At 43.3% G+C, this 25,458-nt stretch overlaps 1 protein-coding gene across 1 annotated transcript in view; it reads left to right on the top strand.

The window, feature by feature from the left end:
- LOC144790821 (zinc finger protein 862-like) overlaps positions 1 to 24,487 on the top strand; it is a 35,105-nt gene extending 10,618 nt beyond the window's left edge. Inside the window, exon 2 of the mRNA XM_078665495.1 lies at positions 24,409 to 24,487. Within this exon, the coding sequence (XP_078521621.1) occupies positions 24,409 to 24,487 (79 nt within the window). The remainder of the gene's footprint in view (positions 1 to 24,408) is intronic.
- The last annotated feature ends 971 nt before the right edge of the window (positions 24,488 to 25,458 follow it).

The raw sequence follows: 25,458 nt of genomic DNA, 5'->3' as shown, positions 1-25,458 counted from the left end.
AGGTTTGTGATAATTGCAACAGAGAAAAAGGTGAAAGATTAAAATAACCCGAAAAACTGGATTGAAACTTGCCCACAAGTCCTTCCTCACTTTTGATGAAACGAAAATCTATTTGAACCTTGATCACCTGCTCTCTCAGAAATGCATATGATTAAGACCTGGGAAGGTCGAAACCGGTAATGCTGTACCTGCTGAATAAAAGTGGTTACTCTGATGTCCGACTGGTGGGCTTGATTTCTGCGCTGGAGATGGGGAGGAAAAAATATTTTATATAAATATATATACATATATACACATATACCAATAACATAACATCTATTAAAAAAAATCTATTATAAATTAAAACATTTAATCTATTTAAAATCTTCAAACTTAAATTTTCCACTCCAGAAGGTGCGACAGTAGGGAAAGTGTTGAGTGTTGGATAGCGGAGGGGTAAAGATTACTATTCCCACTCCCATCAGTGCAACAGTAAGAAAACTGTTGGATAGCGCAAAGGTGTAAAAATTACTATTCCCTCTCCATGGACTGCAACAGTAGGGAGAGTGTTGGATAGGGGAGGGATACATTTTACTATTCCTACTCCAGGCAGGGCAACAGTAGGGAAAGTGTTGGAAAGGTGAGGGGTAAAAATTACTATTCCCACTCAAATGAAGTGCAACAGTAGGGAAATTGTTGGATAGCTGAGGGGTAAAAATCACTATTTCCGTTCCAGTGAGTGCAACAGTAGGGAAAGTGCTGGATAGCGGAGGGATAAAATGTACTATTCCCACGCCAGTCAGTGCATCAGTAGGGAAAGTGTTGGATAGTGGAGGAGTAAACATTACTATTCCCACTCCAATCAGTGAAACAGTAGCAGTAGGGAATGTGTTGGATAGCGGAGGGGTACAAATGACTATTTCCACTGCAGTGAGTGCAACAGTAGGGAAAATGTTTGATAGCGGAGGGATAAAATATAATATTTCCACTCCAGTGAGTGCAACAGTAGAGAAAGTGTTGGATAGCGGAGGGATACAATTTACTATTATCACTCCAGTGAGTTAAACATTAAAAATAAACAAAATATCATCTACAAAATTAAAATATATTGAAAAGAAGTAAAAAAATATATAAATATGTAAATTTAATAAAAAAATCTAATGTTAAATACATACCACAAATAACTACAAGTATTATAATAAATAAAATAAAAAAGAATTTTCAAACAAATAAATATTTTTTTTTATAAAGAAATTATTTATTACTGAATCATTAATTATTACATAAATGTAGTCTATTTACGTCCTACCCTATAACACCACACAACTCACAACCCACATCGAAAATAAAAAAGATGTATTTGCATAATTAACATTATTAATTATCAATTAAACAAATATTATGAATCAAAAAACAAATTGAAACACATAAAATGTAATTAACTTCCCACCTTTTGCACCTATAATCCCCACAACCCACACCTAAAATTAAACTCTAAAACATGAATTACACAATTAAAAAAAATATTAAATAACTAATAGTATTTAACAGCTAATTATAAAGTAAGTAAAATTAATTTACTCCCACCATTCACCACTATAAACCCCAAACCCACACAAAAAACATGTACCCTAATTATTTTATCAATTAGTTATTAATAATATTTATCAAATAATTATTAATTAATTAAAAATAAATTACTTCCCACCCTTTACCCCTAAAAACCCCTTAACCTGCAACTTAAATTACCTATACAATTTCCATATTTAATTGTCTATTAAATAATATTAATTAATATCGAATTATTAATGAATTACAAATAAATTACTTTCCACCCTTTACCCCTATAAACCTCACAACCTGCACCTAACACTAATTACACAATTACCATAATTAATTGTCAAATAATTTTTTAATATTAACAACTAATTATTAAGTGATAAAAAACAGATTACTTCCCACCCTTTACCCTTATACACCCCACAACCCACACCTAAAATTAATTACACAATTACCATAATTAATTATCAATTAATTAATTAATATTAAATAACTACTATTTAATAATTATTTAAAAATAAACTACTTCCCACTGTTCACCCCTATAAAGTCCACAACCCACACCTAAAATTAATTACAAAATTGCTATAATTAATTATCAATTAAATAATTACCAACATATTAATAATGAATTAAAAATATATTACTTCCCACCTTATACCCCAATAAACTCCACAACCCACACATACAATTTACCCTAAAAACTTAAAAACACAATGAACATTATAAAATCTCAATTAAATAAATATTAATATATAAAAATGTTCATTCATTTTTTTAATTAAAATTAAAATACTTCCCACCCTATTTCCCAATAAACCCACAGCCTGCTATGAAACTAAAAATGCAAAATGTAATTAAAATATAATTAATAACTACAACAAATGTAACACATATATTAAAAAAACATAATACCTATACAAATAAGTACATCACAGACATTTAAAATGTATACTAAAATACATAAAACTAATTAAAAAATCCAATTTTAAACAACAATATTTTTGCAAACTATATTAATGACTTCTATATTTTTGAATTTGATATTTCTTACCTTAAAGTTGATATTCTTGACCACGATATTCTAGCTGTCGATATTTCTGTGTCAGGATATTTAAATCTCAATATTAGTCGACATGGATCACAATTCTACCCCCGGCCACAGAGTAAAAGGGTAGCATCATCATAAGCATTTCTTGGATGAGGATACGAGGAATGCCTTCTAGATGGTCATTCTGCTAACAGTCTCAAGCTTTCTAGGGTAATAGAGGGACTTTTGTTCTCATCAGTCTTTATGTCCTGGAGCAGAACGTGTGTGCACTCTTGACTGATCCACATTGATGAAATCACCCTTTTACCTGGCCACTTTACTGCCAACTAATCACACTGTGGCACTATAGGCAGCAGTCCTTCACTACGGTTAGATTGTCCTGCCCCAAAGTCCACTCGTTACAGTTCACTCACACCCAGGAAACAAGGAAAGGGAATGCAGGCCTTGTTCCCACAGTTCATCCTGAATAGCGAGGTAGGGAATGACATGGAAAATGGGATAGGTTTCCTTTCAGCTATGTGTCTTTCAAAGGTTTTGTGCACTCACATTCTTCAGTCAACACCACAAGGTGCTTGTGATGAAGTTGAGGCAGGTAGGTCAATGGGTCTGTTCCTCTCACACATTCATCCTTCGAGGGTCTGTGCTTCAGGTCCTGGCACTCTTGCCTGTCTTAGCAGTTACCACACTTGTCTTTGTTCCTGCTCACTCTATACTATGGGTTAACACCCATGCGCGTTTGCTGTTCTCTGGACTCTTCCCAGAACTACCTAGTCAGCCAATATTTTTGTAGTGTTTTCTATTGTCTAGGACGTGTACACCATCTGTGTGCACACCTTTTGACAACACATGAACCACAGAACAATAATAGCCATGCAAGCAAGAAAACAAATAAATGGTAAGTGCAATACGACTTTACTTAAAGTTTTGGTTCAATGTGAGCTCATATTTTTAGCCAGTTCACCAGATGCAGCGATGGGCCGTTATTTATTTATTTATGTATTTATAGCATTTATTGAGCGCACTGTTACCCATGGGTGTCCTGGCGCTATGTGAGATCTTTCAAAGGGTCCGGCCGGTGTCATGCTACTTAGTAAACTATTCAGTAAACAGCCAAGTTTTTAAAGCCTTTCGAAAGGTAGTCTCGGTATACCTCTACGCCTATGGGGAAGCTAGTTCCATGCTTTGGCTGCATTTGCCACAAAGCTTTTTCCACCCCAAGTGGCCTTTCTAACAAATGGCACATTAACCAGTTTAGCATCAGATGAACGTAGTAATCTACTTGGCGTGTACCAATAAAGTCGTTCTTTTAAATAGGCCGACCCTACTCCATAGAGAGCCTTATGGACCAGACACATCGCCTTGAACATAGTACGCTTCCTGAGTGGCAGCTAGTGTAGTCTTCAAATCTCTTACGCTATTGAAGCATATTTAGGAATGCCCAGCAGCAGTCTAGAGCTGCGTTCTGTAGGAGTTGCAACTTCTGCAATGAACCTGCCTGAATATTGAAGTACAAACTGTTTCAGTAATCCAGCCTTGACATAGTGAGAGCTGTGATCACTGTTTTACGGCATTCAATCGGCAGCAAAGGCAGAATTTTCTTGCAGGACCTAAGGGTGAAAGACGTGGCAGAAGCCACTGAATTAACCTGGTCTTTGAAATTAAGCTTCTGATCTATCCACACCCCAAAATTTTTAACCTTCCTATTGGGTGCGGGAAGAGGACCCAGGGTATCTGGCCACCATTCTGGAGTCCAGAAATTGGGATCATTCCCAAAACATACCACCTCCGTCTTACTGGAGTTTAACTTAAGGCAGTTTTGGGCCATCCATGTCCCCACTGCATTCATACAATCTTTAAAACGGACTGCCGTACTTTTTAATTCAGCTGGAAGAAGAGACACCACTATTTGGGTATCATCTGCATAACTGGTCAGACTAAACCCAAAGGACCGAATGAGGGGTGTGAGGGAGGACACATAAATATTAAATAGTGTCGGACTCAGTGAGGACCCCTGAGGGACCACACATGGTAATGAAAAAGGTTTAGATACAAATTCCCCCAACACCACCTGCTGAGTCCGGTTAGACAAAAATGATCTTAAGAGTCTCCAAGCCGAGCCCTGAACCCCAATCTCCTGCAGCCGGTCCAACCCAGTTCCAATGGAGAAACTGATCCCTCATCTCTGACACCTGGAGTCGTCGTTTGGAGCTCAATTCAGTGCTTTCCAGTTTTCTTTTTACTCTTTAGGGGATTAATGCCACATGCACCATCTGTTATAAATAAAACAAATTGATATGTCCAAAGTCTAACTGGCCTTTAATACGAAATAACAAGCAGCACAGCAAATAATAAAGAAACAACATAGTTACTTAATTATACATATATTGCTACCAACTTAGTGATGCAAGTATATATAATAATAATACTGTAGTACATAGAAATATATGATTATGTTTTCACAGGACTTTTCCCTGCCTTCTCATGGACATTTTTTCTTGGAGTGATCACGCCTTAACAGGGGGTTTTAAAGGGACAGCCTCACTTGCCTTCCTACTCTTTTTTTGGCCCTCTCTGCCTTTTGGCTATTATCAAGTGTATTAGTACTCTTGGGCTGCTTCTGAGCTGAGACTCTCAGCTCTTCCTGACTGGCTGTTCAAACTTGTAACAAAGCCCATCTCTTGATCTGTTGTTACTAAATAGGAATGGAGAAGAGCCAGATCACAGAGCTAAAGTGCTGGAATTCAGAAGGACTCTTTTTAACTTAGGTATAAAGAGGAGGAAGAACATCAGATTAGCGTGCCAAGATTTCTTGACAGATGTCTGGGGTCTAAAAACCAGAGGTGAGATGAGGATTCCTTGAAGTTTCAGGATTGGGATACTGGCCACTAACTTCCTTCGCCAGGTTTGGGATCAATAGGCTGGCAAAAACATGACTAGCCTGCCAGCAGGGTCTGTTATACCCTGTTTGAGGGAAAGTGCTGATTGACTGCTCAGGAGAGGATTGGAGTTGTCCTTGCATGAAGAAGACAGTGCTCTGAAGGAGAAGGGGCTGTGAAGAAGCCAAGGCAGAGAAATTACAATGTCACTGTGACAAGTGGCAAGACCTACACCACTGTGCTAGATGTGAGGTTTGTAGGTGTATTTTAATCTTAGCCAATTTCATTGACACCTGTGGCTGACAGTGTCTTGGAACTAGAGAGGGTGTGTTCAACTGCTTTAACTAGTGTCAAGAAGTATCCAGAGTGCTGGAGGACTAACAACTATATCCGTGGGCAAGCTGCAAAGAATCTTCAAGTGCTCAACGAAAATTGACACCATCAGAGACTGAACCTGCATGGCACGCTCACTGCTGAGACCCAGGCTGGGCCCCTAGCTTCTTTGGGAAGCAGTTTGGTGTTTGAGCCCAGGGAATACCCACGAAGAAAGAGCTCAAGGATCTTTAACTCAGCACAACCTTCTTTCAACTGGTGCTGTTGATACCCCTAATTACCTAAGGAGGAAGCACTTGAAGTTTGAAGAGCAGCTGTTGGCTGGGCCTTAACAAGGGCAGCAGCCTGACCAGGTGGTGGGCTGTGTGGAATGCACACTACTCAGAGCGGGTATGCTTCCACTGACAGTGACAACATCAGGCACATCCTTCATGGAAGGTCTTTGCAAACACTTTACCAAGGTCACAGAGGTAAAGAGGGATTCTACCTGAGACAGGTGAGAAGATTGCACATGTAGGGGCTGAGACTGTGGTCTTAAGTATGAGAGCAATCTTGCCAAAAATACCACCAATAGTCCCAGAGAGATCTTGACCTAGGTCCAAGGACCAATGAACATTATCACAGGAGACTGTCCCCAAATTTAGAAATAGGTACTGTTTAACATTAGTACCCTCTGTTTTGTTATGTACAGTATTTTTCCATTTTGTGTGTTACCATTAAAGTACGTTTCTTTAAAAATAAAAGTACTGGCTTGCCTGATTTTATTGATTGCAACCTTATACTTAACTAGACACTGCCTCCATGGGTAAGCTTTGGGCTTCTTTAATTCAGTCTGAATGTAGTAGTCTGAGCCCCGTAACCCCTCACTGCTCAGAGACTCCGGAAAAAGTTTCCACATTTGGTGGCAGCAGTTAGCTCATTAAATTCCAGTTCTAATAAACACTAGTAGCTAATAATACATCCAACTTTTTCACACACAACCTGCCCATAAGTAAGGTAAATGGCAAATGGGAAGAAGCAAGACCGAGAAACCTGACTTTAGATGAGGTACAGGTGGTGTTTTGGGTTAGGGGCGGAGGGCTCCAAGATCTAAGTATAGGGAGATCATTGGAGACGTCATAATGGACCAATGGGAGAAACAGGCCCTGAGAGAGAAGGGGTTGTGGGAAACTCCAGGGAGGGATCAACACAGGATACTTCCTAGGAGGAAAGTGCTGTGGAAAATGGCTCTCAAAGTACCTGAGTGAAGCCTCCCCTAGACTGTCACTGTTCCCTTCGATTGTTCTCCAGAGTATCCCCAAGGCAATCTCCTCTATCTGTTGATGAGATCCCACATTACATAACCTAGATTTTGTTGAGATCCTCCAACTTGAATTAGCAACCCAGAAACTTAAGGATGAGTGGAAGAATAAGGCTAGGGAGTTTGAGAGGAATAAACTCAGTTGAGTCTGTCAGGAAGAAGAAGTGAGGCGAAGGCATCGATAGTGTTAGAACTGGGGTTTCTGAATGGCAGGGGTATGCACTCTGTCTAAGCAGAAACCACCACTATAGACAGGATCAGCTAGATACACACTAAAGGATAACCTGGGCTCACCCTCTGATAGCTTGGCACAGAATAGTCAGGATTATCTAAAGAGGTAATGTGTAAAGTATTTCTGTAAAACACACACCCAGTAACACAATGAAAACACCACAAAAAAACTCCACGTAGGGTTAGAAAATAGATTACATTTTTATGAGTAAAACAAGACCAAAATGACCAAAATCCAATAAGTAGAACCGGATTTGTGATTTTAAAAAATATAAATCAAATGTAGTGCTTAGAAGCAAATAGCGCTTAGAGGTTACTTGTGCTGGACCAGGGTGAATCCAAAGTTCAGGCCGACCATGATGGCGGGCAGGCTGGCTATAGGAATCAAGCAGGCCCAGCTAAAAAGAATATTGGTTGGAGGAAGCGTTGATGTCGAGTACTCAATGCATCGGTTCTGATCCGCACAGGCAATGAAGGCATCGTCGATGAACCCCTTAATGATGCAGTTTATGCGTTGTCGTCATAACACGCTGTTCATCTTCATTGAGCCGTGTAGTCCGTCGAAGCAATGTCGGCGATCAGCTCCTGCTATGGCGCCGAAGGTCAATGTGTCAGTTCCGATCAGCACAAAGTCGTCACTGCATCTATTTTGAAGGCTCTGACAGCAAAGGTTCACTTTCAAGGGCCAATGACTGGATTGGCACCACTTAGCAGGGCAGGAATGACAGATGGCAGAGTCCAGGTGCTCTTTCCGGGTTAAAGGAAGTCTTTGATGGCCCTGAGACTTTAGAACAGGGGACAAGCCAGCAAGCCTTTGGAGTCACTCTGGGTACAAGTGAGATTTGTCCAGTCCTTGTCCTCATCAGGGCGGAGATCAGCAGGCAGCAAGACAGCACAGCAAATCAGAAAAAGCAGTTCTTTCAGCGCAGCAGTCATGCATAGTGGCAATCCTTGTAACACAGCAGTCTTTACTCCTGGCAGAGTTCTTCACAGATCCAGTGGTGTACTATTTTGGTAGGGTGAGAGCCCCAGTACTTATACCCAGTTGTGCCTTTCAAGTGGGAATAAATTCAAAGAAGAGTCTTTGAAGTGCACACAGGTCCTCTTTTCCCAGGCCTGGCTTCAGACTATCAGTAGGGAGTAATCAGCCCTTTGTGTGGGAAATGTGACACTGCTTATTCAGGTGTAAATGCAAGATCATCCCCACTCTTCCTGCCCGGGAAGAGCTATCTGAATGCAAATGAGTTCTCTGTCACACCACCCTGCTTTTGTGGCTGTCTAGAGGTAATTCACAAAGTGCAGCTGTCACCCTCCCGAGACGTGTATTGGAGACAGGCTGCAAGGCAGATATAGCAGTAAGAGCAGAGAAATACACACTTTTTAAAAGTGGCATTTCTAAAAATGTACTATTAAATCTAACTTTACCATTAAAGAGGATTTATTGTTACCATTACAGAGAAAAAAACAAGAAGCAGCTACCCCTTTCTGATCAGGAGTGATAGTGATTTAAGGAATTCCCATTGCTAACCTATGAGAGATGTACACCTCACAGTAGTGAAAAAAGAATGTGGGTGTTTGTCACTACTAGGACATGTAAAGCTTAGCAGTATGTGTCCTAGCTTTTACTTACAAAGTACCCTACCCTTAGGGGTACCTAGGGCCTACCTTAGGGGTGACATGAGTAAAAAAGCAGAGTTTAAGGCTTGGCAATTGGTGTTAAATGACAAGTGAAATTGGCAGTTAACTGCACACATATGCCTTGAAATGGCAGGCCTGAGAAGGTTTGGAAGGCTACTTGTGTAGGTGGGATAATCAGTGCTGGAGGCCCACTAGTAGCATTTAGGTTACTGGCCCTCAGTATACGGTATACCCCTTTACAAAGGACTTACAAGTAAACTAAATATGTCAATTGGGTATACACAAATGTCACCATGTTAAGGGGAGAGGCACATGCACTTTAGCACTGGTCAGCAGTGGTAAAGTGCTCAAAGTCCTAAGGCCAATAAAACGAAACAGTGAAAAGAGGAGGTAAGCAGGCAAAAGGTTTAGGGGAAGACCACTCTAAGGATGATAGGTCCAACACGTGTCCCCCCCACACCTTAAGTGGGGAGATCGACCCAACCTCTTGGGAGTTCTTATCACTTCACCCATCCCACTCAGGATTCAGGAAAAGACACAGTACACAATCAGCCCTTCTAGGAGTTACAGAAGATCTTAGAAAGATTCTTGATAGAGGCAAGACTGCAGCATTGATATTACTTAATCTCAATGTAGCCTCAATACTGTGTCCCATGCAACTTTACTGGAAAGACTGACTGAGTTAGGATTGGAAGGAATGACATTTGCCTGAATGGCCTCCATTCTAAGAGACTGGTCGTGCCAGGTGTTTTCAGCAAGAGTTTCTTCAGAGCGACATTGCTGACCTTAGGTTCCTTCAAGGATCATCCCTACGTCCGGTACTATTCGAAATCTATGTACGCCCATTACCGGACTTAGTGAAAAGATGTGGTCTCACGTTGTTCTGATATGTAGATGACATTCAATTTTTTTTTCATTGTCATTTGATCAGAGATATAATGCAGATTCAGTGAACTCGTGTCTGAGGCAGAGAGCAAAGTGGATGGATACTCAGTCGATCAAATGCTATGGAGAGAAGACAGAAGTCCTGGTCTTAGAAAACAGCCCATCATTGTGGGGTCCACAAAACTGGCTGGAATGTTTAGGCTCCCTTCCAATGCCAGTAGCAAAGGCAAAGAATATAGGTATAATAGTGGACAAAACGTTGTCACTGAAACCACAAGTGACAAAGTTTGAAGTCACATGCTTCACCATAATAAGCAGGGAAAGGTCCTAGCTACCTTCAACAATTGGTGAAGGCCTATCAACCTTCCCGGAAACTATGCTCCAGTGATTGAGCCCTATGTGCTGTTCCTCTATTTAAACACACACAATTGAGAGGCTAATCCTTTGGGCTTCTGGAGGCATTGAGAAACTGTTTGTCATTAATGATATTTCACAAGCAGCTTAAGACATGATTCTTCTAATGTAATGAGCCTAGAATAGACCTTTCCTGACGCTGTAGCGCCTGGAGACCTTTATGGGGTAGCTGTGCATTCTATAAGTTTCTATAATAATAATAATCATTAAAGCAGAAGAGCCTGGGTAGACCATCAGCATTAGGGTGGTCTACCCCTGGTCTGTGTTCCATCCTGAAGACCCACCCTGTAGAGAAATGGACCACTTCCACAGTTTTGGATTCTCTCCTGCATTTGTATAAGCCACCTGAGGGACATGTGGTCAGTCATAATTAGAAAGTGAGTGCCAAACATGTATGGCATCAGTACCCAGACCACAGCAAAAGCTTCTCTTTCCTTAGCACTCTATCTTTTTCCCCTGGGGAATAATCTCCTAGCGATCAATGCCACAGATTGGTCAAGGCCCTCATCATTGAGCTGTGATAAAACTGCCCCAATGCGATGATCTGAGGCATCTGTTTGAACAATAGACTCCTGGGATAAGTTAGGGCCCCCGAGCACAGGGCCTGCGCACATTGCCTGCTTCAGGGAATCAAATGGTTTTTGCCATGTCTCTCTCCATATCACATTTCTGGACTGCTTCTTAGAAGTCAGCTCTGTCAAGGGGGCAACCATGGTGCAATATCCCTTAACAAACCTCCTGTAATTCCCAGTGAGGCTCAAGACCTCAGTCTTTAGTCTCTATCTTGGCTTGGAGGGGCTGCACCTTACCCCCACCCAATAGGTGTCCCCAGTATGCCACAGACCCCTGCCCTATGTAGCACTTACTATCCTTGATAGTCAGGCCTCCCTGTTGCAGAGCCTGAAGTATTTCCTGGAGGTGAAAGATGTGGTCATTCCAGCTGCTACTGTAGACAGCTATGTCAACAAGGTAGGCAGCAAAGAAGGTCTCCATACCAGCAAGGACCTGTTTCACCAACCTCTGGAAGGTGGCTGGGTTGTTTTTGAGTCCAAAGAGCACAACACAATATTGGTAGTAGCCCTCTTGAGCAGAGAAGGCTGACCTCAATTTGATACCTTCTGTTAGGGGATCTGCCAATACCCTGATGTAAAAACCATGGCAGTTAAGTAATGTGCAGCCTCTAACCTGTCAATATGCTCATCAGTCTGAGGGATGGGATGAACATCTATCTTTGTCACTGAGTGTGGACCTCTTTAATCTACACAGAACCTTAGTTTAGGTGTAGGGCCCGGTGGGGCAACTTTTGGTACTAGAACCACAGTACTGGACCAGGGGCCACTGGAGGGTTCTATCACAGCCAATTCCAGCATTTTTCGAGACTTCAATCGTAATGCTAGCCCTCACTTTATCCGACAACCTGTAAGATGTATTCTTAACAGGGAGGATGTCCGCTGTGTCCACATCATGGGACACAGGTGGGTAGTGCCAAGAATAAGGGAAAACAGAGAGGAGTACTGTCCCAACTCTTGGTTGCAGTCTCTCTTACCTTCAGGAGTTAGATTGGGGGAAGAATTACTCCCTCCAGTGACCCATCTTTCTCCTTGGAGTCTAAGAGGTCAGAGAGAACTTCACTCTAATCCTCCTCTCTCCACCTGTCACCGACAGCAACTGTGAGCTCAGACCTCTCATAGTGGGGGTTGAGGCGATTGATATGGAACACTGTGTGGGGTTGAATGGCGGTCTTGAGGTCCACCAGGTAGGTGGCCTACCATTCCTCTAAATAACCTCATAGGGCCCAGTCCAACAGTCCTGGAGGTCCCTGGACTCCACCAGTTCCATTACTTTCTGCCCAGAAGTAAATTCCACAGTGGTAGAATTTTGGTCTTAAGACAGCCTCATGACCTCCTGGCTGGCTTCAACTTGTCTGAAACTTATTTCCACTACTTAGCCATTTGACTTCTGAAGGACAGCATGTAGTTCACTACATCCTGGGGAAACTTCCTGGGAGCTTGCTTCCACCTCTTTTTCACCAAACTCAGAAGTTCTCTACCAGGGGCCCCGTCCAGAAGCTCAATGGGGCTGAAGCCCACTCCCTTTTGTGGTACGTCCATGTTGGCAAACAGGCATGGCAAGAGGATGTCCTCCTTATTCCTCAGTGCCTCAGTTAGGCCTCTAATCATGCCTACCAGGGTCCTGCTGAATCTCACAAAGAGCCCATTTGTTTGTAGGGGGTAAGGAGTGGAGAAATGTTAGGATACGCCACACTCCTTCTACATTGACTGCATGCAAGCAGACATAAAGTTTGTGTCCCTGTCAGACACAACTTCTTTGGGGAAATCCACTCAATTAAAAATACCCATCAGCGCCTTTGCCACTGCAGGTGCAGTCATTGTCCTCAGAGGGATTGCCGCTCGGTACCTAGTGGCATGATCCACCAAATCTAGGATACCCTGTTGCCTGATGTCGTCTATGGATCCAAAGGCCCAACAGTGTTGATGCCCACCCACTGAAAGGTCTATTGGTGACAGAAAGGGGATTAAGGGGGGCTTTCAACCTCTGCACTGTCTTCCCACTAGCTGGGAAGGTCACACATGCCCTTCAGAATGTAATGAGGAATTATTGATCCTAGGCCAATAACAGTGGGGGAACAAGCTTTGCAAAGGTCTTATCTTGGTCCAGGAGTCCTGGCAGGGGAATTTCATGAGTCCGCTCCAGTAGGTTGGCCCTGTAGTATTTGGGAACCACCTGTGCCCTTGTTGTCCACTGCGCAGAGACCATAGGCTTACTCTAAAGGAGGTTGTCCTCCCAGTCAATGTGATAACTTCAAGAGGTATCACCTGCTGCTTAGGATTTAGCCTGTTACCTCATGCCCGCCCTTGAGGGTTTGACACTCCTTCTGTGCCCTATAGAACTCCTCCTTTGTGGGTCCCCCTTCTACATGTCATCCAGCCAGTGTCTGCATGTAACCATGGAAAGCAATGCCATCCTCAGTGTACTCTGGGGCAGCCACCACAGTTGCCCCATCCATATCACTGGTAATACATTCAGGGACTGGTTTCCCACACCCTCTGCCTTTCCACATCTTAGCATCTGGATGGGCCTTTATTCCAGGCGCCAGCCCTTTTTTAACCCATCCTGGGCAGTCATGGACGTGTAGTAGTATAGATCAAGTCACGAGACCCCAACATCTCCACATGAGCCTTGAGCTACATTTCCTTCCACGTACCAGATGAGGTCCTGAAAACCCCAACTCCAATGGAAAAAAGGCCACAGGTTAGTGGCCCTCTCTGTTGTCAGCCACCACAACCTGATAGAAGGCATTGGGGAATGACCTGCTCTGGGAACACCAGCTGTCTTCTAACCATAACAATGCTAGTACCTGTATCCCTCAGAGACTCAACACTTTCCCCATTGATGGTGACCTATTGCCTACACATCACTACCAGGTAAAATCTGTCAGTAAAAATGGCAAAATGACCCCATGCCTTCGGAGAAAACTCCCATTGGGAGGGGATCATTGAATGTTTTATTTTCAAAAACAAAATGCCGCTTTGGGATTTTGTTTTTGAAAACAAATAAAAGTCTGTTGTGTTGATATGGCCGTCTATCAAACGTTTAATGCATTTAAAGGAACCACTGTGGCAATGGTTCCTGCTAATGTAAGAGATGTCTGCTTGGCCAGCAGACATCTCTAAATTTGGCAGGAAGAGTAACCACACCATAGCAGGAGTAAAGTACCCTGCCAAGCAACAGTGCTTTATCTGTCCACCAAACTATGAATCACGCCCTCAATTTGTTGTAGGTAAGACCTTTGAATGGCTAAAACCCTTTAAGACAGGTAGTAGAGTCTGCTTATGTCTCTGCAGCACTGACCTGATGGATCCTAATAATGGTAACACAATATCATTTAATTTCTGTTTCTTAGGTAAAATGCAAGAAGTTCTATATGAATCGTTTTTTACTTTCAATACTAGCCACTAGCTTCCTGGAGGCATCATTATGCTCAATCACTACTGACATGGCTTCTCATGCCCCTATTAGGGGCTTCAGGGCACAGCCCTTCCTGCTGTAAGCGCCCCCTGACTAGCCCTTGCCACTGCTGTTAATGAGTTAACTAAACAGTGTTCATACAACACAATTTTTGTGTTTTCATGAAAACTGCCAGTGTGCACGTCAGCCCTCTCTGCCTCCACTCCAGGATCCTGATGACATGAGGAGGAGGGCTGGGGGGGTGGGGCAAACTCGAAAACAAACAAACTCGAAAAAATGGAATGGAAGAAAGCAGGGATGACTCCAAAGATTTTTTCAAATGAAGTTACAAGACCACTGCTAACAGATTTTAAAAAAATGCGCCAGCCCATTTGTGGAGGACGCGTTAAAGATAGAATGTACCATTTCGCTGAAATGCAATGGTAAATCAGTATTTAAAAGGGCCTGAACCTCAGTCCGTGTATTAGCTATGTGAAGAACGAAAGTTTCCCTAGCCGAACTCAAGGCCACTTCTTTCTGGGACAATAGAGCCCTTATTCTGCTCATGCCGCTGAATTCTGCTTTCAAGGTTGGGATGCGTGGCCATATGGAAACCTCCCTATTTTCATGTGTGGGTGGGTACAGGACATTTCTGCAGCAAACAACACGCTCAGTTACAGTTACCACATAAGCTACACCTTTAATTAACCCGCAACAATCTTCATTATTTAAAAGTAAATAACTTCCGTTCCCTAGTAAGGTAAAAGTCGGGGTGATTGCAGGAACTGGAGTCCCTCTTAAAACACAGGCCAAGTTCGGCCGGTCTTGGTTACAGGAACCGTGCAATTGTATATGCCTACACATTAGCGAATGGTCTGGTGTTTCTGTACACTCCTCCCCATTCAGATAAACTTCCTGTCCGTCTTTCAAACATCTATAAGTGAAAGGAAGGGACCAGACTTCATGGAGAAATGCACTACCTAAGGGCTCATAGCGACCTATGGCAACATATCGCATACAATTCGTAAATTTATACAGTGCAAAAGGCAAAGTTATTAAACCGTGGATAAGCCACGTTGCATCGTTGGCCTCTGCCACCGAAAAAGGCAAGGACTCCAATCTCTCAATATGTAACATAGAAAACGAAGCATCTCGCATGGAAAGCAAGCGCTGCTTGTCAGTCAAATTAAAGGGGGCAAAGAGAGAAGAAACATTCATGTAGCTCCATGGCACCTTGCCAGTTTTCAACGTTTGAAGGGTCCATGCAAATTGCATGATAGAACGTAATTGATTCTGACCATGGTACAATACAGACACTTCATCATGCACAATATCCACTACAGAAGACACAATATTATCCAACGTGTAAATGCGGGAAGAAAGCATGTTAATACTATTATCTACCACAGCAAGCACCTTTTCTAAATTCGCCTGATCTATAGCTCTAAGGCGTGTCGCAGCCTCAATCTGTGATGTCTTCCAGATTTCATTGTAAACAGCATATATCCATCTTTTTGATCTACCACTAGCCGGGCCCTTTATGAAGTCATTCAAATCTTTATCATCATTCAGCTTTGCAAGATGTAATTTAACTGCAGACAATGTTGAATGTTTCAGCCAATTCTGACACAATTTGCCCACAGAGTAAGTCGTGACAGAATGCTCAGTTTGAAAACGTCATCAGATAAACCCAGAAAACGGTGCTGGCATGAATCGGCACTTCTGTGCCACATCAGCCAACCTTTTGGATCCATACTGGATATGTTAAAGGACGAATTCAGCAATAGGGTTTGCAAGTCCCTAATAGAAAACTGAGTATAATTACCCCAGCCAGAATATTCTTCTAACTCCGGGATGGTTGGAGAATTCAATTTTTTAGAAGTAGCCAATCCAAAGCACGTCGTTTGTGAAGTAGAGGAATTCAAAAACAACATTTGATTCGGGATGAGACAAGCACGGTGCAAAGCCTCAGTGCCTTGTACCTGCCAACTCTTAGAACCCCAAACAGATTTTAAGTCAATAGTTTCTTTCCATAATTCATAGCCGCCAATAGCCAGCTGATCAAGAAAGAACTTCGAATAAAACAATTTGGTATCGGTAAGTCTAACCTTGGACATAGGCTTCTGTGTCATTTTAAAATAAAAGGACCCGGGATTAGACTGATTGAAGTCAGTAAAATAAGTGTACTTTTTTAAATAAGTACTCGAACTCGAACTGCCTTGTTTAGGAGCTGGGCAATGCTCCCATTGTGTATAATTTACAGTATTCCTCCTTGAGGACGTTTTATGTAAGAAGTGATTGCCAAAATGTTGAAAACAAAACAAATCACCATAATTAGCAATAAATACAAATCCTCAGCATCAAAGGCAGCATAGTATTTCAAATCAGAAAACAAAGACTCTACGGCCTGAACATCCCAATCATCAGAACGAATGTTTTGTTTCACAACATCCCCCATGTTAACCCTAAGCACATTGGGGACATTAACAACCTCGGTAGGGCCATGAATTTGAAACCTAACGGCATCCCACACTATCCAATCAAGGACAGGCCAAGCAGTGATGTTAACAAATGTCAAGTCTCTTTTCAATCTGTGTGCAGAATGCGATGAGGAAAGGGGGGCCAAAGTTCCATTTAGATGTCGAATGCATGTTCTTTCTTCGACATAGTGTCCATTCATAAGACGGAAAAAATAAAACACAAACCCAATTGACATAAAAAGGTAAATCAAAAAAAGCACCAGCCATATATATGTCCAAGGTGGAATTAAAAAATGTTTCTTAAACAAGCTGGCATAAACTGCAAAACGTGAGGGTTTCTTTGAGGCATTGGAAACAGTGTCAAATGAAAATCTGGATTCTGTGGCCAAACGGGCTTGCAGGTCAGTCATGGACAAGTCAGTGGGGTAAGTATAGTCTATTTCAGCAAGGTCTGTACCGGGCAAAGTACTTAATAAAGGACTGGAAATAGCAGGCAACTCGATTGCCACCTCAGATTCATGATTAGAAACAGTGGGCAAAACTGAATTTCTCACAATGGAAGGACAGGAAACAGCCGGTGTCATGCTAAGAAGAATCGGCCACTCTGTGTATCTTGACATTGTCAATTGAGATAAACCTGTTTTCCTTACGACCAGGAAGCGGTGGTAAAATGACCGTTCTTGTGCCCTTCACTCCAAGGACTGGAACCGGAGCTCGATAGGAAGGACCAAATTCTTTCTTGTTGTCGATCTTCTCACGAACCAGTTCTCCAACTTGGGGTAGCCAGCCGACTACCGGGATCTGCAATGCAACATCCGACGTGGAGGGCAAATGTTCCTTTGCAAGACTGTCTCTGGTCTTTTGTAGATTCTGTAAAACAGTACAATGTTCATCTACATCAAAGGTTGTGGCGCGAGCCACGCAGTCTAGACCGTCAAGGTCAGGGACGAACATCTTGATGCCAAAGAGCATCTCGTATGGGGTCCGCCCACCCAGAGACCTTCTAGGGAGATTATTAAGAGCACGCTGCACGCCATAGAGGTGGGCTAGCCAGTTTCTGCCAGTGCCTATAACTCGAGCTGTCAAAGATTGCTTTAAATTACGGTTTATTCGCTCCACTACACTGTTACCCTCAGGTCTGTAGGGAGACGAAAACTTGACTTGGACCCCCATTGAATTAATGGCATCCTTATACGCCTTAGAGGCGAAAGCCGGACCCTGATCCGAATGGAAGGTACCACAGGCAAAAATCCCTATAAAGATGCGCAAATCTCTAATGACAGTCCGTGAATCAGCGCTGCGATGGGGCCAGACCCACACAAAGCGTGTGCATGAATCAACTGCAACTAAGATGTACTTATACGCAGTATCTGAAGAAAAAGGTCCGCAGTGATCTAAATAAACACAACCTAGTGGTTTATTAGAAATGTACAACTGAGTCTGTGGCGGACGCGCAGCAGTCGAAGGTTTAATCTGCTGACAAATGTCACAAAGAAGGACATAATCACGCGTCTGTTTGTACAGTCCCCGCCACCAGAAACGTTGTTGTAATTGAGTTACAGTGGCTGAGAGGCCCGCATGCGCAGACACCACACCTTCATGAGCTGCTGTAATCAAGTCTGCCCTGCGATCCGAGTTGGGAATCAAACGTTCACCAACATCAGGAATTTTCACAAAAGGAACCTTTTCGGGACTTAAGTGGTATGTGTTCTTCAAAGGGAACCCCAAAGGATGTTTACCTCCCTTCTCAGAGGCAGCAACTGCCGCCAAGATATCACTATCAATCTTACTTTTGGACCGTGTAACTGCTGCAACTAAGTATGTAGACACCGCTGATTTCGCTGCTTCATCAGCAAGCGAGTTACCGACAGCGTGGACTCCCACACGCTGGTGGCCAAGAGTATGAATTACAAAAACGATCGGCAACGTAGCTTTAAGCTCCGCCACTCGAACCCAGATCATCTTATGTTTTATTGTGCTACCCTTGGAATCACGAAACTCATTCTGAATCCAAAAGAACAAGTTTTCATTGTAAGACTGGACACAGTAGAAAGAATCACTTACAATAAGAGTAGTAACACTAGGATCTGCGTACTCCTACGCTAGTAAGAGAGCACGAAGCTCTGCCAATTGTGCGGTGCAATCACCCAGTGGCAACGTGTGCACTTCCCTGGAGATGAACTCATCGTTCAACATAGCACCGACCACAATGGCGCATGCGGAAACGTAGGCATGTTTAGAGCCATGCGCAACCTGCGCCGAACCATCAGTGTAAATGATACAATGGAAGTCCTCCAAAGGTCGCATAGCTAGAGGAGCAGGATGAACAAACTCATACTGCAAGTACTCTTGCAACCGCAATGAGGCGTCAAAAATAAACGTGACATCTGTGGACGTCAAGGACGCAGCCCACTGAATCCACCGAGGGTGCAAAGCTTTTGAATTTGGTACACTGGCTTTCGTGACTGCCTCCAAATGAGGACAGGGTGTTACAACCAACATGCGTTTCCCCTGTGACAGAGCCCGTTCCTTAAGAATAGCCATCTGCACAGCTGTTAACACCTTTTCCACAGTGGGAAACCGCATCTCAGCCGAAGTGTACAAGTGTGACTTGTAAGCAATAGGTACTGTGTCTCCTTCATTAAAAGTGAGGTACGTGAAACCCACTGTCCCCGGTATTATTCTTATCACCAGGTTGGTATGGTTATCACGAGTCAGTAAGAACTTAGAAGCGAGCAGATCAGCCTGCAAGGACTGCAAGATGGCTGAATGCTCAGGCAGCCAGCATGATTTCGAAAAATTTGGTTGTATCAAAGCATACAAAGGCTTGATACGCTGGGCATAGTCCGGAATGTATGTCCTCCCGAAACTTAAAAAGCCCAGTAAAGACTGTAATTTTTTCAGAGTTGTAGGAGTGCGCAACCGTGCGCATTTCTCCAAGAAGTGAGGAGCCAAACCTCTACCTTCATTGTTGAGCTCATAGCCCAGAAACAACACTGTGTGCTCAGCAATGTGCGATTTTGCAAAGTTAAATTTGTAACCCATGTCTGCAAAGTTACAAATAACAGAATTTACACGACACAGATGCTCCCAAATATCGTCGTCTGTGAGATAGATGTCATCCACATACGAACAAGCATCCAGGTCGAGTGCCTCCAAAATAGAGACTATGCGTGCGGTAAATATACCAGGACTATTCTTATAGCCCATTGGGAGACGCCGGAATTGTTTTTGGACCCCAGCGCATGTAAAACTGGTCCATTGGGAGCTAAAGCTGTCCAATCTGTGGGCATAGAAACCGTTGGATATGTCAAGCGTTGTTTTAAAATGCTTACGCACTAGACTATCCACTAGGGCAGAGCCGTGAGTATTCTGTACTGCACAGTTACGGCAATGCGAGTTCAAATGCCGGTAATCCAATACCAAACGATATGATCCGTCAGGCTTGGTCACAGTAAAAAGAGGATTATTCATCGGTGACACACACGTTTTAATAACTCCCTGATATTCTAATTGTTCAAGGATTTCCGCGACGGAAGCCTTTGCTTCACGACGAATGGGATATTGAGGTTGAGGCTGCGGCTGAGACCGCAACGGAATTTCGTGGCATGGGGATAATTTGTCCCAACCACATTGGTTACGGTACAGAGCCGGTGCGAGAGCCCGAGCCCACTCTTCTGCAAAATGCTGCGCATGCTCTTTCGAGACAGTGTTCGCAAAACTGGGGAGGATCACCTCCTCCCCTCGCGGCGCCGCGAGCACAAAAGGTGGGGGCCAGTCAGCCTCCGAAAGCAAAATATCATACGTAGAAGACAGATTTTCCCAAAATACCCCTTTGACGGTACGCTGTATGTCACCTTCAATTAACAGGACAATTTCATAAAGTCTTTCAGGGGGAGCAAGTCTCGTATCGGCTGTTTCTATTACAACGTAGACATCAGTCGCTGTCACCCTCAGTAGTGGACGCAGCGCCTCTCTCACTATGGTAATCTCCGCCGCGCTGTCCAGCAAGGTCAGAGTCCACATCAGATTCCGAAGCCGCGTTCTCACTATCTGTGGCATATAGATGCGCTGTCAAGGCTGCGACTTTCTTTTTCGCAAACTGTGGTCTTTTTGGCGTAGAATCCTCCTGCTTCGCTGCGCCGTCTGTCTGTCGGGGCTGGCCACGTCCTTGCTGGCCACCACGTCCCCTACCGCCTCCTCCTCCACCGGTCTTCGGAGCCGATGAGTCCTGAAAGGAACGAGGAGAGCGTTGATCAGAAACCTGAAATCGATCAGGTGATTTAATCATCGCGCGATCGCGCAAATCATAAACTTTTTCAGTAGGCGCAGGAACTTGGGGTGCAGGATAAGAATCCTGAGTCTGCTGTTGTTGCTTCCCCTGTTTCTGTTTTTCAGGCCAATTTTGTTTCTTGGACTTGGGCTGGACGTCTGTCGCAGCAGACTGTCCCTGCGGTTGTTTTTTCTCCTTGATTGCAAAATATTTCAGACCTCTACTTGTGCGGCCAATCGTTTTATATGCGGCCACAACTATCTTCGCTAACTGTCGGGGTTTATCGGCATCGGGCAAAGCAGCCAAAGCATTCGACACCTGAAAGTTCACCGCATCTCCTTTAATATTGGAGAGTATGAGATCGCTTACTATGTCAAAAGAACCACACAGGCGCATACCCAATTCAACCGCTGCTTCCGGTCCGTGATCATCCTGAACACGCTTAACGATCGTAGGCAGTACGGTCATAGACGGGGTGCCGAAACACCTCGTATAAACGGCCGCAAAAGTTTTTCCCCAGCTTTCACAGTCAATGAGCTCAGGAGTTAAATCCTTAGGCAAAGTAATCGTCAACATTCTATGTTTATCAGCAGGAGTAGAATTCGGAAACACAGCCTCCAGTTGATCAAATTTCTCGGCAAGCCAGAAAGGAAAGTCATCCTTATCATCGGGACGCTTACCAAAAACCGAATTGACCATAACTGGATTTAGTCTCAAGCCGCCATGTTCCGTTTGAACGGCCGGACCCCCCGGGGGACCTCCCGGGAGATGACGACCAATGTATTGCACTAATGCTCGAATCACGGCAATCGAGACAACATGAAGTCTGCGAATATCAGCAAGGGGACAAGCGCCGTGGTTCGGGTGCGGGGTAAATCCACCCAAAGCAGGCCAATTCGTGCCTGGAATGGACAAAGGACCTAACCTCGCAGCTGACAAAGAGTGGGGGAGGGCGCCATCAAACCAAACGCGATGCTGCCAATGATCAATAGGTACTTCCAGTGCCCTGTACGGGGTGTATTCAGCCGGTACAGGGGAGGGTGTGTAGGTGTGGAACACACCAGAAATTGCATCCACTGCCGGAAACGTTACCCATGAGTAAATCAGTTCGAACGGGTACGCCGGATCCGCACACACCACTAAAATCACAGCCATGCCCTCCAACGGGACCTGGTATGTCCGTAGATGGGTGCGCACCACAATGCGACTATGCTGCGCAATGGCCACAGCCACAGCCATGATTTCACCGGAACCACAGAAAAACAAAGTCAACTTTGTAGCACAACTGGGTAGTAATCCAAAGAAACCGTTTTAGATAGAATCAAGCTTGAAAAGACCTATTTTAAAAAATAGGTAGGTTTCACCGACACCACCGTTTTCCGGAAACGACAGTGAAGGGGTTAATGTTTGAATGATATACTACTCGAGTGTCATGATATAAGACCACCAACGTATGGGCGCCATGTAGCAGGGTTTCTGTTCTCCCACAGAACTGTGCACAGAGGATTGGAACCTCAGCGAATTAGGGTGACCCAAAACTCACCTTAGTACCCAACAAACCCCTTACCGAGCTAGCTACAGTGTCTCATTGGTCATAACAAACTCCCAATGTTTAGACAAACCAGAACATGAGCTTACAATACCTCAGGTTACGTGGAACACATGAGCACTCTTTCGTTATACAATCATTTCAAACCAGAACGTGGAGTAAAGAAGAACACGTGAACATTTGAAATATTTATTTACTAATGCCGTCTTCTCAGGCGCAGTATCTTAGATAATACAAGGAAACATATTATCAAAAGCAAAGTTATCAGCATAGTTACTAGTCCATAAAAAGCGAATGGTGACAGCATGTTAACATGCTGTAAATGAATAAGGGTTAACAACACTTATTTCTCACCCTCCCTAACTCGCATATTATATTAATAGCTAAGAAGGTCTCTTTGGGTTGAATTAGGGCGGGCCCATACCTCAGGATCCTAGAATGGAGGGATCACATCAGCATACACCAGCTCTCTCTGCATGCGAACAGCATCAAGTGTGTTGTGTGCTTCAAGCAAAACAATATAAAACCCGCCTAAAGCCTAAAGTTGGCAGAAGCTGCACTTATGTTATGTCTATAAAGGCGCGAAGATCAGACCTCATAACAAATCAGTATCGTGTTGTTCCTGAAGCTTCAGCACTCTCTGTACAGACATAGTTTATTAAGCAAAGCTGATATCAGAGTAATAACCTATTAATCTCATGAAAACCACAACAAACTACTAGGTTGAAAGCTAAATCAACAATTAAGTGTCGTGTGCAGAAGCAGCAAAAGGAAAAATGGCGTTTAAACATATAATGTGCCTATGCTAACTTAACGCATTATAAAGATATACAGTAGCTATATGACAATCCAGCTAGAGAGTGTTGTTTAAAACTGAGCAGTCTGTAGGTGGAGGTCTGGACTGCATGTGAGGGGCGTTGTTCAATTATAATCCCCTCACAGAGGCACAATCGGTTTTATTTAGCAGACATACTGCGCATGCCTCAGGCAGCCCAGTATGTCTGCTAAAATGTGGGTCTCAGGGCACACACCAACTCCTCCCTGAAGCCAATGAGGTCCATACAGTGCAGCAGGGGCAGGTTCCCAAGCACCATCCCAGCTTCTTATAGGGCTGGGCCTCCGGTCCTACCAAGAATCTTGGAGCGGAATTGAGGCTGGTCTTCCCCTTTCCAAATCCGATCTTGCTGCTCTTTCTTCCTCCTCATTGGGGTTCATGGTGAAAGGGCCAGGCCCCTGCGTTCTACACCTATTTTAGATTCACAATCCGATGGTTGTTTTTAGCAGCCGGTAAGTGTAGAGGGGAGAACATTTGTTATAGTTGATTTAGTACAGAGCCAAAAATAACTGAACATAATGGCACCTCAAGATGAAAGTGTAAAAATATATCGGAATTAGCATAAAGCCAAATCTGCGTATCCAATTACGACGAGTAGCATAAGCAAGACAATCAATTCAAGAAATAAGATGCAGAGGATCAGATATCATGAGTCCAGGTTTCCCTGCATCAAGGATTGATGAGTATAAAGCATTAAACTATCCCTACACTAACACTAAAGTGACATCCCTTCTTAAGCATCTTTTGGAAAAGGAATGAAAAAGGTGTCAGCATGTTTGGTCTTCCTATGAAGTCTCCACCATTGATGGCTCAGATAGCATAAAGCTATTGAGACAGAGCTTGTTCTAAGCTGCTCTCTCTCTGCAGACAGGAAGAGAAGTGGGTGTTTTCTCTACTCTTAACGTAACGATATTGTAGATAACTTTATCAAGATACTTTGCAGGTCACGCCATGTGCTCTGAGTACTGCCCTAAATGTTGTTTGCCAAGGGTTAACTGTGTTCTTCTTTCAAAACTATTTGTTCTCGGTTCTCAGGCCTTCTCCTGTGCGAACACCAACAACTTTCCTTTATCCATTCAAACCATTCAATGTAAAGGTTTCTCTCCTTGCCTGACTAGTAAAACAAAAACATTATTCTAGCTGACAAGAAAGCTTCTTTCATCTGCAACACAAAACATGAGAAAGAACAAATTCCACAGCTCACTTGAAATTCAGCTTGTTAATTCTAAAGCGAGAGTTTCCAGGGAAATGCATTTCAGACCTACGAAATTCAGCTAACATAAGAAAAACGCATATAAATGTTATGAGTTTGCGTAGAATATAAGGCACATTCAATTACTGCATTTACCTACATATAAAATGACAAATTAATAAACACATTTAATACAAAAATGATTGTCAGTTGCACAACAAGAGCTCTTCGTGTTAATGTTTTCTGCTGGTTACATTCACTTTCTACGTTTAATTCTTCATGTTACTTTTCAAAGGCCTCAGTACATCACATTTCATGTTAACATATTCCAAATTCTATCACCTCATGTTACTATGACAAAAGATTATATGCGGGTGCGCTCTACACGTGTGATTATAATGCATCCCTACAAATAAAATGCAATTCCCGTTACATCAATGGTTATGGCGGCTCTACTGTGCAGAGCCAAATTCCTGCACTCTGCTGCCACTGAGCTCTTAGTTGCCAGTAAATGCAGCAAGGTAAGTAAAAAAAATGTTTCTCTGTGCATTTGTGTATGTGTTTGTGAGTGTTTGAGTGAGAGTGTGTGCTTGAGAGTATCAATGAGAATTGAAGTTATAATGTGAGCTTGAGACAGTGTACCAATAAGTGAAAGTGGTAATGAGTGAGGGAATTTGAGTGTGTTAGAAGGAATGAGTGATTGAGATTGTGAGGAGGCGTGGAAGTGAAATTGCCTTTAACAGCCGCTTATGTGGAGCAATGGGGTGTCGACTGCTTTAGCAAAGAATACATTTGGACCCCTTCCACTGGAGCTGGCAAAAGTGCCCTTGTATAGGTCTTTAGTGCCACATGTATCAAGATTAGGAATAGTGATTACCTAATTGGGATTTTCT

The sequence above is a fragment of the Lissotriton helveticus genome, chromosome 11 (genome assembly GCF_964261635.1).
Source record: "Lissotriton helveticus chromosome 11, aLisHel1.1, whole genome shotgun sequence".
Lineage (NCBI taxonomy): Eukaryota > Metazoa > Chordata > Amphibia > Caudata > Salamandridae > Lissotriton > Lissotriton helveticus.
The sequence above is the reverse complement of the archived record's forward strand: the minus strand, read 5'-3'. Positions and strand labels throughout refer to the sequence as shown.